The 12312-nt window shown below is 58.2% G+C and overlaps 1 protein-coding gene across 1 annotated transcript in view; it reads left to right on the plus strand.

Moving 5' to 3' along the window:
- The window catches only part of HS3ST6 (heparan sulfate-glucosamine 3-sulfotransferase 6), a gene marked incomplete at its 5' end in the record, with an annotated part of 29126 nt that extends 18977 nt beyond the window's left edge, over nucleotides 1-10149 (plus strand). Inside the window, one exon of the mRNA XM_039731844.1 lies at nucleotides 9285-10149. Within this exon, the coding sequence (XP_039587778.1) occupies nucleotides 9285-9903 (619 nt within the window). The remainder of the gene's footprint in view (nucleotides 1-9284) is intronic.
- Nucleotides 10150-12312: the final 2163 nt, after the last annotated feature.

The raw sequence follows: 12312 nt of genomic DNA on the forward strand, positions 1-12312 counted from the left end.
CCCGAAAAGTGGTTTGGTGCTGGGGTCACAGAGCGTCCCCAAACAGGGGTTTTTGGGGCTGGGGACAGAGGGGTGTCCCCAAACAGGCTATGGCACTGCCATCACAGGGTGTCCCCAAACAGGGCTTTGGGGCTGGGGTCACAGGGTGTCCCCAAACATGGCATGGGAGCCCAGAAGCCCAAAGTGCTCGTTTTTGTCCTTTGGAAAGAGGAGACACTGGATCAATGACTTGGAACCGTTGGAATGGGGCATGTTAGGAATCCTGGGGCTGGGGGGATCTGTTCTATTCCCTGAAAGGTGTTGGGGAGTCCTTCCTCCTCCCCCTGGCTGTGCAGGAGCAGGGTGAGGGGGGGACACCCGGGGACAGCCAGCCCTGCCCACGGTGGCCTCGGAGCCATCTGGAGAGCCCGGCTGCCCCTTCCCGTGGCTGGCCGGGCTCGGGGCCGCCCCATACCGAGATCAAATAAACCCAAATTCCCTGAAATTATTCATGGCCCTGGGGACTTGTCTGCTGCCCGTCAGCAGCTGCTGATCAAATCAGGGCAGCTGTCAATTGGCCGGCAGCGCGAGGGGCTCGTTCTGGCAGACATGTGTGGGTAATTCCTCCTCCTCCTCCTCCTCCTCCTCCTCCTCCTCCTTTCCTTCCTCCCTGCCGGGCTCCCGCTGCTCCCGCACCTGCGGCACGGGATGGGCAGGAATTCTGGGGGTGTCCCTCGCCTGCACCCCGGCAGTGGGACAAGGAGGGACCCCACGGCTGAGGGGGATGTGCGTCCTGCCACCTGCGCTGTGCCCTGGTTAATTAGGCTGGGCTAATTAGCTGGGAGGGGTGGCTCGGGGAGCAGCAATGGGCTGGGAACGGCTCCAGGCAGTGTCCCCTGGGATGTGACAGTGAGGGATGGATGGACTCGGAGTGGTGGTGACAGGACACGGGTGAATGGCTTCATGGGACAGGAACGGACAGACGGATGGATGGAGGGATGGATGGATGATGGATGGATGATGGATGGATGGATGGATGGATGGATGATGGATGGATGATGGATGGATGGATGGATGATGGATGGATGGATGATGGATGGATGGATGATGGATGGATGGATGGATGGATGATGGATGGATGATGGATGGATGGTGGATGGATGGATGGATGGATGGATGATGGATGGATGATGGATGGATGGATGGATGATGGATGGATGGATGATGGATGGATGGATCCATGGATGGATGGACAGATGAGGGATTTGGGGAATAAATCCTTCCTGGGAGGGTGGGCAGGCCCTGGCACAGGTGCCCAGAGAAGCCGTGGCTGCCCCTGGATCCCTGGAGCTGTCCCAGGCCAGGCTGGCAGAACCTGGGACAGTGAAAAGGGTCCCTCCCTTCCTTTTCCTGCTGCTCATCCAAGGAAAGTGGAAGGATTCAGGAGGTGGCAGGGTTCCTATTTCTGCTGTCGGTGTAACTGTGAACCTGGAAACCCCAATGATTTTTGTGACCTTTTTACGCCTTCCCTTTGCTCTCCTCCATCACGGTGGCAAACCAGGCAGGACCAGCCTTTCGCTGTGAGGGGATAATTTAGCGAGAACTAATGAGTGCAATTTTTAAATTTGTAATCGAAACCAAGATCTTTAGACAGAGTGCTCTTGGGGATTTTTTTCTGTTGGTTTTTTTTTTAAGAAGCCTTGGGATAGTCAGGGTTAGTGAGGTCCCCTTCCCTCCCCAGCAGCTCCAAGAGCAATTTTCCCTTATTTATTGGCACTCCCAAGGACCCCGGTTACCAGGGGGATAAAATCTGTCACCAGCGCCTGTGCTGCAGGTTCAGAGGAGGGTAATTTGTGTTTCCCCCTGCTCAGACAGCAGGTCAGGTCATAAAGCACCAGATCCACGGCGAGGGCAGAGCCTCTTTAAAGCTGCCCGTGCTGAAAGGTGCAATAATCCATCGGATTACTTTCCGGGGGAGCTGCAGGGAAATTTACTGCCTTGCAAAGGGATTATCCAGCGCTGCCGCCAGCGGGTTTCCTCCCTTTCTCTCCGAAGAGGAAGGAAGCTTTTCATTGAATTGCTGCTGCCGGGGCTCGGGGAGGGAGGGAGGGAAGGAGGGATCCATCCCCGCCGTGCCGGGGGCATCCCGGGTGGGAGAGGGGAGTGCGGCTGGGCTGGGACAAGGGTGGAGTTTGCACTGCACGGAATTGAGCTGCTGCAGGGGTCGGGTTTGCTCCAGAGGGATAAAACTGGAGGGGGAATAAAGAGGAGAAGGGATAAAGAGGAAAAGGGATAACCAGGAGGAGGGATCGAGGGGAGAAAGGATAACCAGGAGGAGGAATAAAGAGAAGGAATAACCAGGATGAGAGATAGATAACCAGGAGGAGGGATAACAAGGAGGGGGGATAAATAGGAGAAGGGATAACCAGGATGAGAGATAACCAGGAGAAGGGATAACCAGAAGGAGGAATAACCAGGAGGAGGGATAACCAGGAGAAGGAATAAAGAGAAAAAGGGATAACCAGGAGGAGGAATAAAGGGGAGAAAGAATGACCAGGAGGAGGAATAAAGAGAAGGGATAACAAGCAGAAAGGATAAGGAGAAGGGGGGATAACCAGAAGGGAAAAAGAGAAGAAGGGATAACCAGGAGGAGGAATAACCAGGAGAGGGGATCACCAGGAGGAGGAATAAAGAGAGGAAGGGATAGCCAGGAGGAGGGATAGCCAGGAGAAGGGATAACCAGGATGAGGAATAAAGGGAAGAAGGGATAACTAGGAGGAGGAGTAACCAGGAAGAGGGATAAATCCTCTCCAGTGCAGCTCCAGCTGCAGGAACAGCCTTTGCTTTGCTTTGAGGACTCCAACCCCGAGCATCCCCTCCTGCAAACAGCGACCAAACCCAAGTGCTCCATCCCCCATCCTGAGCAGAGAACGGAGCTGGAGCAGCTTCCCAGGCTGGAGCTGCAGCTCAGGGCCACTGCCGAGCTCCCGAGTCCTTCAGCAGAGCCCCCCGGGGCCGGGGCTCGGCGGGGGCATGCGGGGGGGTTGGTTTTGTTTGATTTCCTTCCCCTGGAAGGCAGCAGAGGGGGCTGGGGCAGCCAAGGCCTTTAATTGTGTGCAATGAAGGCTGACAGTGCCGAGGCACAGCCTTTAAAAGGGGTACTGAACCTTTAATTCCTGAATAAATCATCTCCAGTCTGTTGCTCCTTCATCTGCAAGCTGTTTGAGCGGGGCACACGGGCACTGCTGGGAAGGGTCAACCCCAGATCAGAGCCCTGGGCTGGCCCGGGTCACAGGCAGGACACCTGCCACAGGCTGGCCCCTCGGCAGTCAAAGGGAGAGGAGATTCCTGACTGCTGCCACGCTGAGGGGCTCATTCCAGAGGGATGGAGAGCTGCCAGGGCAGCCCTGTCCTCACCGGGCACAGCCCCAGCCCAGGGCATGCCAGGCTGGGCACGTGCCAGCCCCAGCGCCCCTGGGTGAGGGGCTTTGGGGATTCAACACCCCACCAAGCTGGGCACCTTCCAGCCCCCATTTCCTGAAGGGTTTTTAGGGATTCAGTGCCTCATCATGGCTGGGAATGTGCCAGCCCAACCATCTGTAGGGTTTTTGGGGATTCAGTGCCCCACCAAGGTGGGCACCTTCCAGTCCCTATTTTCTGACCCATTTTCTGAGGGTTTTTTGGGGATTCACGGAGCTGTTCTGTTTCCCACCTGTTCTCACCCAAGCAGTGGCTTCAGCTGTGTTTTCACTCACGGTTTTCTCTGTGTTTGTTTTATTCAGACTCCACAGGGAGGAGTCCCTGGGGCTCTTTTGGGACCCCATCAGGGGCAGTCCCAGCTGTGAGGGGCCCCTGGCAGTGGCACTGGGTGACATTTTTGGGGTGACCCCCTATCTTGTAGCTGCTCCAGAGTGGAGAAGGGTGAGGAGGGGTCATCCCAAACCCCACTAAGAGACCAAAGAGCCTCTTCTGCACTGCAGGGAAGGAGCTGTGCCCTGACTGAGGCCGATTCCTGCTCTCCATAATCCACTTTTCACCCTAAGGACCCGGCTGGAATAACCCTGCAAGGAAAACACCCCCCAGGGCCGTAATTGCAGCCTCTGGCCACGCACACGGGCAGGAAACCGATGGAAATTCTGGATTTTGGGATCGGAACCGAGTGTGGGGACCGCAGGGCTGGGGGGACACGGCCTTTCCCACCCCTTCCTGCCGGGAATCCTGGCATCCCTGGGAGATTTCTGGTGGGAACAGCCGCCGCGCTCGGCAGCCCCGGTTCCGGGGGGGTTAATGCCCGGGTGTCGGGTGAGCTGCCATTAGAAATGCAAATGTTGGCTCCGGCTTCTCCCCTTGCCTCACAGCTCCGGATCCGGGCGCCACGTCCAGCCCAAACCCCCCCGAGCCCCCAGGGCTGCTCCCCGCTGCTCTGCAGCCCCTCGGGGGGCTCACACCCTCCAGGGAGGCACAGCCCCCCCATCCTCCTCCTCCTCCTCTGGGACCCTTCATCCACCTGGACCCAGCCCAGGGACCCCTCGGAGTGGCACTGGGAGAGCTCGGGGGTCCTTGTGCGGGCCGGGGACCCCCCAGCCGCGCTCCTCTGGGGGCGAGGGGGGAATCCGGAGCTTCTGGGGGGCAGGAGGAGCCCCTGGGGATGCTCCAGCTGGGAGCACGACCCGCCAAACCCCCTCGCTGGCTGATGTATCAAACGGTAATTAGGAGCAAAGGGCACAGGGGTGCAGGGGAGCATTAATAAATTATCTGCCTGCTTGTTAATTGACGCGTCTCAGTCAGCCCGTGGTGGAGCCCAGGGCTTGGCTCCCCTTCCAGGCGCATCACAGCCTTGTTACTGCCCTCATTAGCATATTCAGGTCTCCCTGCTTAAAGCCAATTAGCTCCCGGCCAGGCCTGATTGGGGAGCCGCGGCCTCATTTGCACATTTTTGAATTGGTGAAAGAATCAGAAATAATGGAGGCAGCTCGGGGGTGGGGAGCGCTGGGGTGGCTCTGCCAGGACCTGCCGGGCAAGGCGAGGGGGAGCAGCTCGGTAATTAGGCTAAAAAGGAACGGGGGCTAATTTGGTCCCGGGCGTCTTGGGGAGCTCATCCCTTCCCCGTTCATCCCTCCCAGTTCATCCCTCTCATCTAAGCTTTTCTAGTTCATCCCTCCCTGTTCTTCCCTCTGGCTCATCCCTTCCCAGTCCACCCCTTCCCAGCTCACCCCTTCCCAATCCATCCCTTCCCAGTTAATTTTTCCCAGTCCATCCCTTCCCAGTTCATTTTTCCAATTAATCCCTTCCCAGTTCATCCTTTCCTAGCTCATCCCTCCCGGTTCACCCCTTCCCAGTTCATTTTCCCAGTCCATCCCTTTCCCAGTTCATTTTTCCCAGCCCTTCTCTCCCAGTCCATCCCTCCGTGCCCTGCCCTGGTTCCTGCGGGAAGGAGAGATGCTGGAGAGCCCCGGGCTGGGCTCTCACCTCCCTTTTTGGGAAGAAGGAGAGGTGCTGGAGAGCCCCGGGATGGGCTCAGCCCGGCTGCCCCCGTTTTTGGGGAGCAGGGCCCTGCCTTATCCCTCCAGCAGGGATTTGGGGCTGAAATTCCCGTCCCTGCCGCCTCGCACCCTTTCCCTGCCATTGGAGCTGCCCGGAGGGAAGGGTCTCTCTCCCCGGAGGGCAGGGTCTCTCTCTCTCTCTCCCCCGAGGGCAGGGTCCCTCTCTCCCCGGAGGGCAGGGGCTCTCTCTCGGCTCCAGCCCGGTTCCCGTGTGACACCGGAGCTGCTGGGGCACAAAGGCAGCCTTGTCCCGGCGCGATGAACCCGAGCACGGCTCACGCGGAGATCCGGCCGGTCCGGCGGCACCGATCCGTGCCGAGCCGCTCCCGGCTCCGAGCTGCTTCACGTTTACACAAAAACGGTTCTGTCCCCTCCGCCAGCCCCGAGCCCCGGCCTGCTGCCTGTCACCCTGCCCGCGGGCTGTCCCCTGGAGCTGGGAGTGTCCCCTGGAGTCCAGGACTGTCCCCTGCCCGGCCTGGTGCTGGCAGAGCTGTCACCGCTGAGCTGCACTGGGTTTGTCCCCAGCGTCCCCAGCCCCATCCCGGTGCCTGGAGGAGTCACTTTGCCCTGCAGGAAGCTCCCAGCCGTGTCCCCCTCTGGCAGAACCCCTGTCCTTCACTCCTTTCGGCCGGGCTTTTTGGGCAGGGCTCATTTTTTAAAAATAGTGATGGAGAGGGGATTTTTTCCTCCCCTTTTTTCTCATTTTGGTGATAACATAGAACGTGCAACCTTGACCCCACATCACCCATCCCCCTGACCCTGTGTCACCCATTTCCCTGACCCCACAGCACCCTGACCCCATGTCACCCACCGTTTCCACCTGTGGCTGACCTGGGGTTTTGGGCTCTCCCAGCTCAGGCTGGAGCTGTATCCCTGTGGAAGTTTCTGCCTGGCATTTCCAGGGGATGAGCAGCAGGCAGAGCCTGTGCTGCCCGCCCGCTTTGGGCTGGGATGGAGTTAATTTCCTCCGGAGCTGCCCTGGGTGATAACTCAGGGATGCTCTGGGCTGGAGACTTATTTATCTCCTGGGAGTGCATCCCCTGATCTCTCGGCTCGGTGCTGGGAGGAGTTCTGCTCCAAAAATCATCAGGAATCGTGAAGCAATTAACTCTGGGAAGTTATGTTGGCCCAGTTTTCAAAGTCTGCTCTGATTCCCTGCCTGCTGTGGCTGTTAATCACTACTTAATGCAGCTTTCTGCATTTTTATCATCATTTTATCTGCTGTAATTTATTGTGTGTTGCCTTAACCGAGGAAGCATTTTCATGTGTTGAATGTCTCCGTGTAGGCAACCCCTGCTCCGATGCCCCTCAAGTGCCAGTTTTATTAATTAAAAACAAACATTTATCAGCTTAATGGAGAGGCAGAAGGGTTTTATCCCTGCTCTGGGCACACAGTCTCCTCTGGAAATCCCAATTCCTCCCCAGTGCCGTGTCCTGTACCTGCAGGCACCGCTTGGCATTCCCACGGTGCTCTCATAGGGTCAGGAAGAATTAACTGCAAATTTAATTAACGTTCCTAATGTCTGGGCTGAAGCGGAGCCCAGCAAAGCCAGCTCTGCCCTTTGCCGGTTGGAGCCAGAGCTGGAGGGAGCTGGGCGTTATCAATAATTAACCCGGCTAATTTAGGGGAAGTATTAGGGCCTTAATGAAGATGTGAAATGTTGAATTGTGCCGGGAGCGCTGGGGCTGCTGAGGAAGAGGAGGTTGCACAATTAATTGCTGTTCCCGAGGGGATCCCGGGGCAGGTCAGGGACTGCAGGTCCCCACACCCATCACAGCCACGGGAGCCGCCGGGACACCGCCCAACCCATTAAAACTTCATCAAAACTTCTGTTAATTACCTTGTAATTAAGCTGTGGATGGCCCTGGGGGCTCAGCCTGGCCGCGATGTCCCCGTGCAGGACAGGGAGGGATACGAGGGGTATTCAGGGCCGGGCTGTGGTTCAGCGCGGCCTCTTTGGGTCCCATCCCCAGGGTTTGCTGGGGCAAAAACCAATTTATTGTCCACTGAGGAGCGGGGCTGGGCCCGGCCCTCAGGCCAGGAGGATGAGGATGAGGATGAGGATGGAGCCGTTCAGAAATCCCAGGAACACACGGCAGGGATGCCTCAGAAGGTGCCAGGAAAAGCTGGTGAAGCAGCCTGGAAAGCTCTGCAGCATTTCCTGCATGGAATTAAAGTTCAGGACGCTTGGCTGGCCGGGAAGCCCCACAGGAGGGGGGTGAGCTGCGGTGTGTCCCCAGTGAATTCCCATCCCGGGGGTTTTCCTGGGCTCTGGAGCAGGACAGGGATGGGTCTAATCCCTCTTTGGGAAGGTGATTCCCAGCAGGAGCTCTGTCAGGCAGCTCTGGGAAGTGCAGTTATTTGGGGAAGAAGTTTTATTAATTAAAAACAAAGCATTTATCAGTTTAGTAGAGAAGCAAAGGGGTTTTATCCCTGCTCCTGGGCACACAGACTCCTCTGGAAATCCCGATTCCTCCCAAGGCTCCCCAGTGCCGTGTCCTGTACCTGCAGGCGCTGCTTGGCATTCCCACGGTGCCCTGGGATCCACGGATCCTGAAGGGCATCCACTGGTGCCAAACAGGGGGTTGTGCTGCCAGGTGAGGGCACCACGGACAGGAACTGCCTCTAAAAGCGCTGGCGCTCTGCAAAAAATTAAAATAAAAGTGTGGGGAAAAGCCACAAATGGCTTCTGCTCTCGTCTGGGGGAGGGAGCTGTGGGGTGGCGCTCGCAAATGCTTTTAATAAAGTGTTCTTTCCTGAGTCCAGGGGAAAAATCCCGGAAACCTCAAGCTTTTCCCATGACATCAGGAGCAGATGCTGCTGGGCACAGCCCTGTCCCCGTCCCCAGCTCCCTGCCAGGCACAGCCCCGAGCAGCGGGATGCAATTCCCGGAGAATCTCCGGCTGTCCCTGGCAGGACGGGGCTGGGGGCACCCGGGGACAGCGGCAGGTGTCCCTGCCCTGGCAGGGTGGCACTGGGTGGGCTCTGAGGTCCCTTCCCAAACATCCCAGGATGGTGTGGAAGAGGAGTGTGAGGGCAGCGGGCAGGTGCCGGTGCTGGTGGCAGCGAGGACCCGTTCTGTCACACGGCTGGGTAATTTCTGCGGCAATTAATGCCTCATTAAAGTGCACGAGGGAACAATCAGAGCAGTGAATCTTACCCAGCACAATGGCTGGGCCCTCAGGGTTTTTCTGCCTTTCTTTTGAAAAGGAAACAGTCTTTTTCTGGCTTTAACTGCTCCCTGTCTGGAGGCAGAGCAGGAGGGAGCCTTGGTGGGCATCTCCATTCCCGGCTGGTGCTTGGGGAGCACCCCCGTGATGGGATTTTCCAGGATTTTCCTCTTCGATCCCTCGGGGAAAGCTGAAACCTCCAGGACATGAAATCTGACTGAGGCAGGGATGAGCACCAGCCCCGTCCCGAAATGTTTGTGCTGAGGTGTCCCTCACCCACCGCAGCTGCAGGAGGCATTTCCAGGGCGGGGAGGGAATCCCAAGGGGTGACAGGGAGCTCCTTCCTGGGGACACACCGCGGAGGGGACGAAGGGAATGCTGAGATGGGCAGAGAGGCTGGACTTGGGGGACTCCTAGGAAGGGTTTTGAGGATGAGGAGGTGACCAGGGCGGTGTGACAAGAGGGAAAGGGGAGATGTGGCTGTGGCTGGGAAGCCCCTGAACATTTCTGGCCGGGTTTTGGGGCTCGTTCCCACCCGTTGTGACATCAGGCGGGAGCAGCTGAGCCCTGACCGTGTCCCTCTGTCCTCAGGAGCCTGATGCCACGCACCCTGGAGGGCCAGATCACCATGGAGAAGACCCCCAGCTACTTTGTCACCAAGGAGGCGCCGCGGCGCATCCACAACATGTCCCGGGACACCAAGCTGATCGTGGTGGTGCGCAACCCCGTCACCCGCGCCATCTCGGACTACACGCAGACCCTCTCCAAAAACCCCTCCATCCCCAGCTTCCAGGCCCTGGCCTTCAAAAACCTCAGCACGGGACTGATCGACACGAGCTGGAGCGCGGTGCGGATCGGGATCTACGCCAAGCACCTGGAGAACTGGCTGCAGTACTTCCCGCTCTCCAAGTTCCTCTTCGTCAGCGGCGAGAGGCTGGTCAGCGACCCCGCCGGGGAGATGGGCCGTGTCCAGGACTTCCTGGGGCTGCACAGGGTGGTGACGGACAGACATTTCTACTTTAACGAGACCAAGGGCTTTCCCTGCCTGAAGAAGCCCGAGGGGGGGAGCAAGCCCCGCTGCCTGGGGAAATCCAAGGGGCGGCCGCACCCCCGAATCGACGGGCTCGTGGTGCAGCGCCTGCGCGAGTTCTACAGACCCTTCAACATGAAGTTCTACCAGATGACAGGGCAGGATTTTGGGTGGGACTGAGCCCGTCCCCAGGGCACGCTGCTGGGTTGGCACCTGGGATGCCAGGACTGCGGCCCAGGGATGTCCGTGGTCACTGTGGTCAAGGGATACTCATGGTCATGGCCCAGGGCTGCCTTTAGTCATCATGACCCAGGGATGTCTGTGGTCACTGTGGTCAAGGGATGCCTGTGGTCATCATGGTGCAGGGATGTCCATGGTCATCATGATCCAGGGATGCCCATGGTCACTGTGGCCCAGGGATGTCCATGGTCATCATTGTCCAGGGATGCCTGTGGTCATCATGATCCAGAGATGTCTATGGCCATCATTGTCCAGGGATGTCCATGGTCATTGTGGTCAGGGAATGCCCATGGTCATCATGATCCAGAGATGTCTATGGCCATCATTGTCCAGGGATGTCCATGGTCACTGTGGCCCAGGGATGCTCATGGCCATCATTGTCCAGGGATGTCCGTGGTCACTGTGGCCCAGGGATGCCCGTGGCCATCATTGTCCAGGGATGTCCATGGTCACTGTGGCCCAGGGATGCCCGTGGCCACCCCACCAGCACCCTCCTCCCTTTGTTCTAATTTATATCGGACCTTTTCTGGCAAGAAACGGACTTTTCTTGGAGTAGAGAGAAATATTTAATAAAAGCTCAGCTGAGCCCTGTCCCCTCCCTGAGCAGATTAAATATTCTTCCATATAAACCTTGCTGATCTCCGTTGACTGGGGGCGGTCTGGGTGGGAGTTTGGGTGTGTGTGCACGGGGTCGTGGATCCACCCTCCAGAGTGAAACCTTTGGAAACCTCTGGGCCACACAGCCAGAGGGCCCTGGGGGTGACACAGTCCCTGGTGGCCAGGGGGAGGCTGGGCAGCAACCCCCAACCCTGGGAGATGTTTTGGAGATGGAAAAAAGTCTGCAGGAATTTCCCAGCTGAGCAAAACAGGGAACAGCAGCGGTTCTGAATAAATGCCAGGGCCTGGCTTAGGGAGAGGCAGCTGTGGATCACCTTCCATGTTCCTTGAGTGGCCCAGCTGGTAGGGCAGGGCTTTTCTAACCCTTAGCAGGAAAATTCCAGCTTCTCCACAATTTACCCAACTCTATTCAGTTCAATAATCTCAATAGTTTTTCAAATCTGCAGCCACTGAGGGTCATCACGGGAGGCTGCAGAAATTACTTTAATCTCTACTAACTAGTTTTCCCTTAATTAAAGATGGGGAAAACATTTAATTAACCTCTAAGATCTTATTAGTGACTTGTATTTGTCTCTTTAATGAGCTAATTATGAGTTTTGGAGGGCCCTCAGGCCCTGCATTGTTTGCAAATCTGCTTTGGCTGTGGTTCCCTCCATCATGCAGCATCCCAAACCCGCTGAGGTGCCTCCAGTCCTCCCTGCTGCTGCTGCTGCCTGGGCAAAGAGGGAAGCAGGTCCCACTCCTGGGATGCACAAAGGGCCTCATCCCTTCTCCTCCCAGCTCCGGGGTGGTTCCACACCCACGCCTGGTGTTTCACCCCACACAGCCCTCCCTGTCCCGGCTCCTGGCACCTCCCTGGTGTCCCTGGGGGTGAGGGTTGTCTGCTGTCCCGTGCTCTGGGCTGCAGATGAGGTTGGACATGCTCCTGCTCATTCCCAGGACAAGAGACACGTGCTTAAGGTGATGCTGGAGGGAAAAGCAAGCAGCTGCCAGGTTCTGTGTGGAGAGGCCGTGGAGGTGACAGGTGACAGTCCCCAGGGCTTTGTGGCCAGCACGAATCAGGACATTGCCAAGGCAGAGCGAGAGGAGATGAAGCCAGGACACTCCCAAAGCCTCGGGGTGATGCAGCTGTCCTGGGGTGGGCCCAGCACCCCTGCCCAGTGCGGGGTGCCCTGGCCATGTCCCCCCAAGCTGTGACCTCCGACTGTGACCCCAGCTGTGTCCCCCAGCCTGCGACCCCCAGCCATCAACCAGCAGAGGTGGGATGGGCTCAGCATCCCCTGTCCCCCCCGGCCATGTCCCCAGGTTCTGTCCCCCAGGCTGTATCCCCACCCTGTGACCCCTGGTGGTGTCCCCAGGCTCTGTCCCTTGGTTGTGAGCCCCGGCTGTGTCCCCACCCTGTGTCCCCCGGCTGTGTCCCCCGGCCTGTGTCCCCCAGCCTGCGACCCCCAGCCATCAACCAGCAGAGGTGGGATGGGCTCAGCATCCCCTGTCCCCCCCGGCCATGTCCCCAGGTTCTGTCCCCCAGGCTGTATCCCCACCCTGTGACCCCTGGTGGTGTCCCCAGGCTCTGTCCCTTGGCTATGAGCCCCGGCAGTGTCCCCAGCTGTGTCCCCATCCTGTGTCCCCCGGCCGTGTCCCCACCCTGTGACCCCACCCTGTGATCCCCAGCAGTGACCCCCAGCAATGTCCCCACCCTGTGTCCCCATCCTGTGACCCCAGGCTGTGTCC

The sequence above is a fragment of the Passer montanus genome, unplaced genomic scaffold, assembly GCF_014805655.1.
Source record: "Passer montanus isolate IOZ18808 unplaced genomic scaffold, ASM1480565v1 scaffold8, whole genome shotgun sequence".
Taxonomy (NCBI): Eukaryota; Metazoa; Chordata; class Aves; order Passeriformes; family Passeridae; genus Passer; species Passer montanus.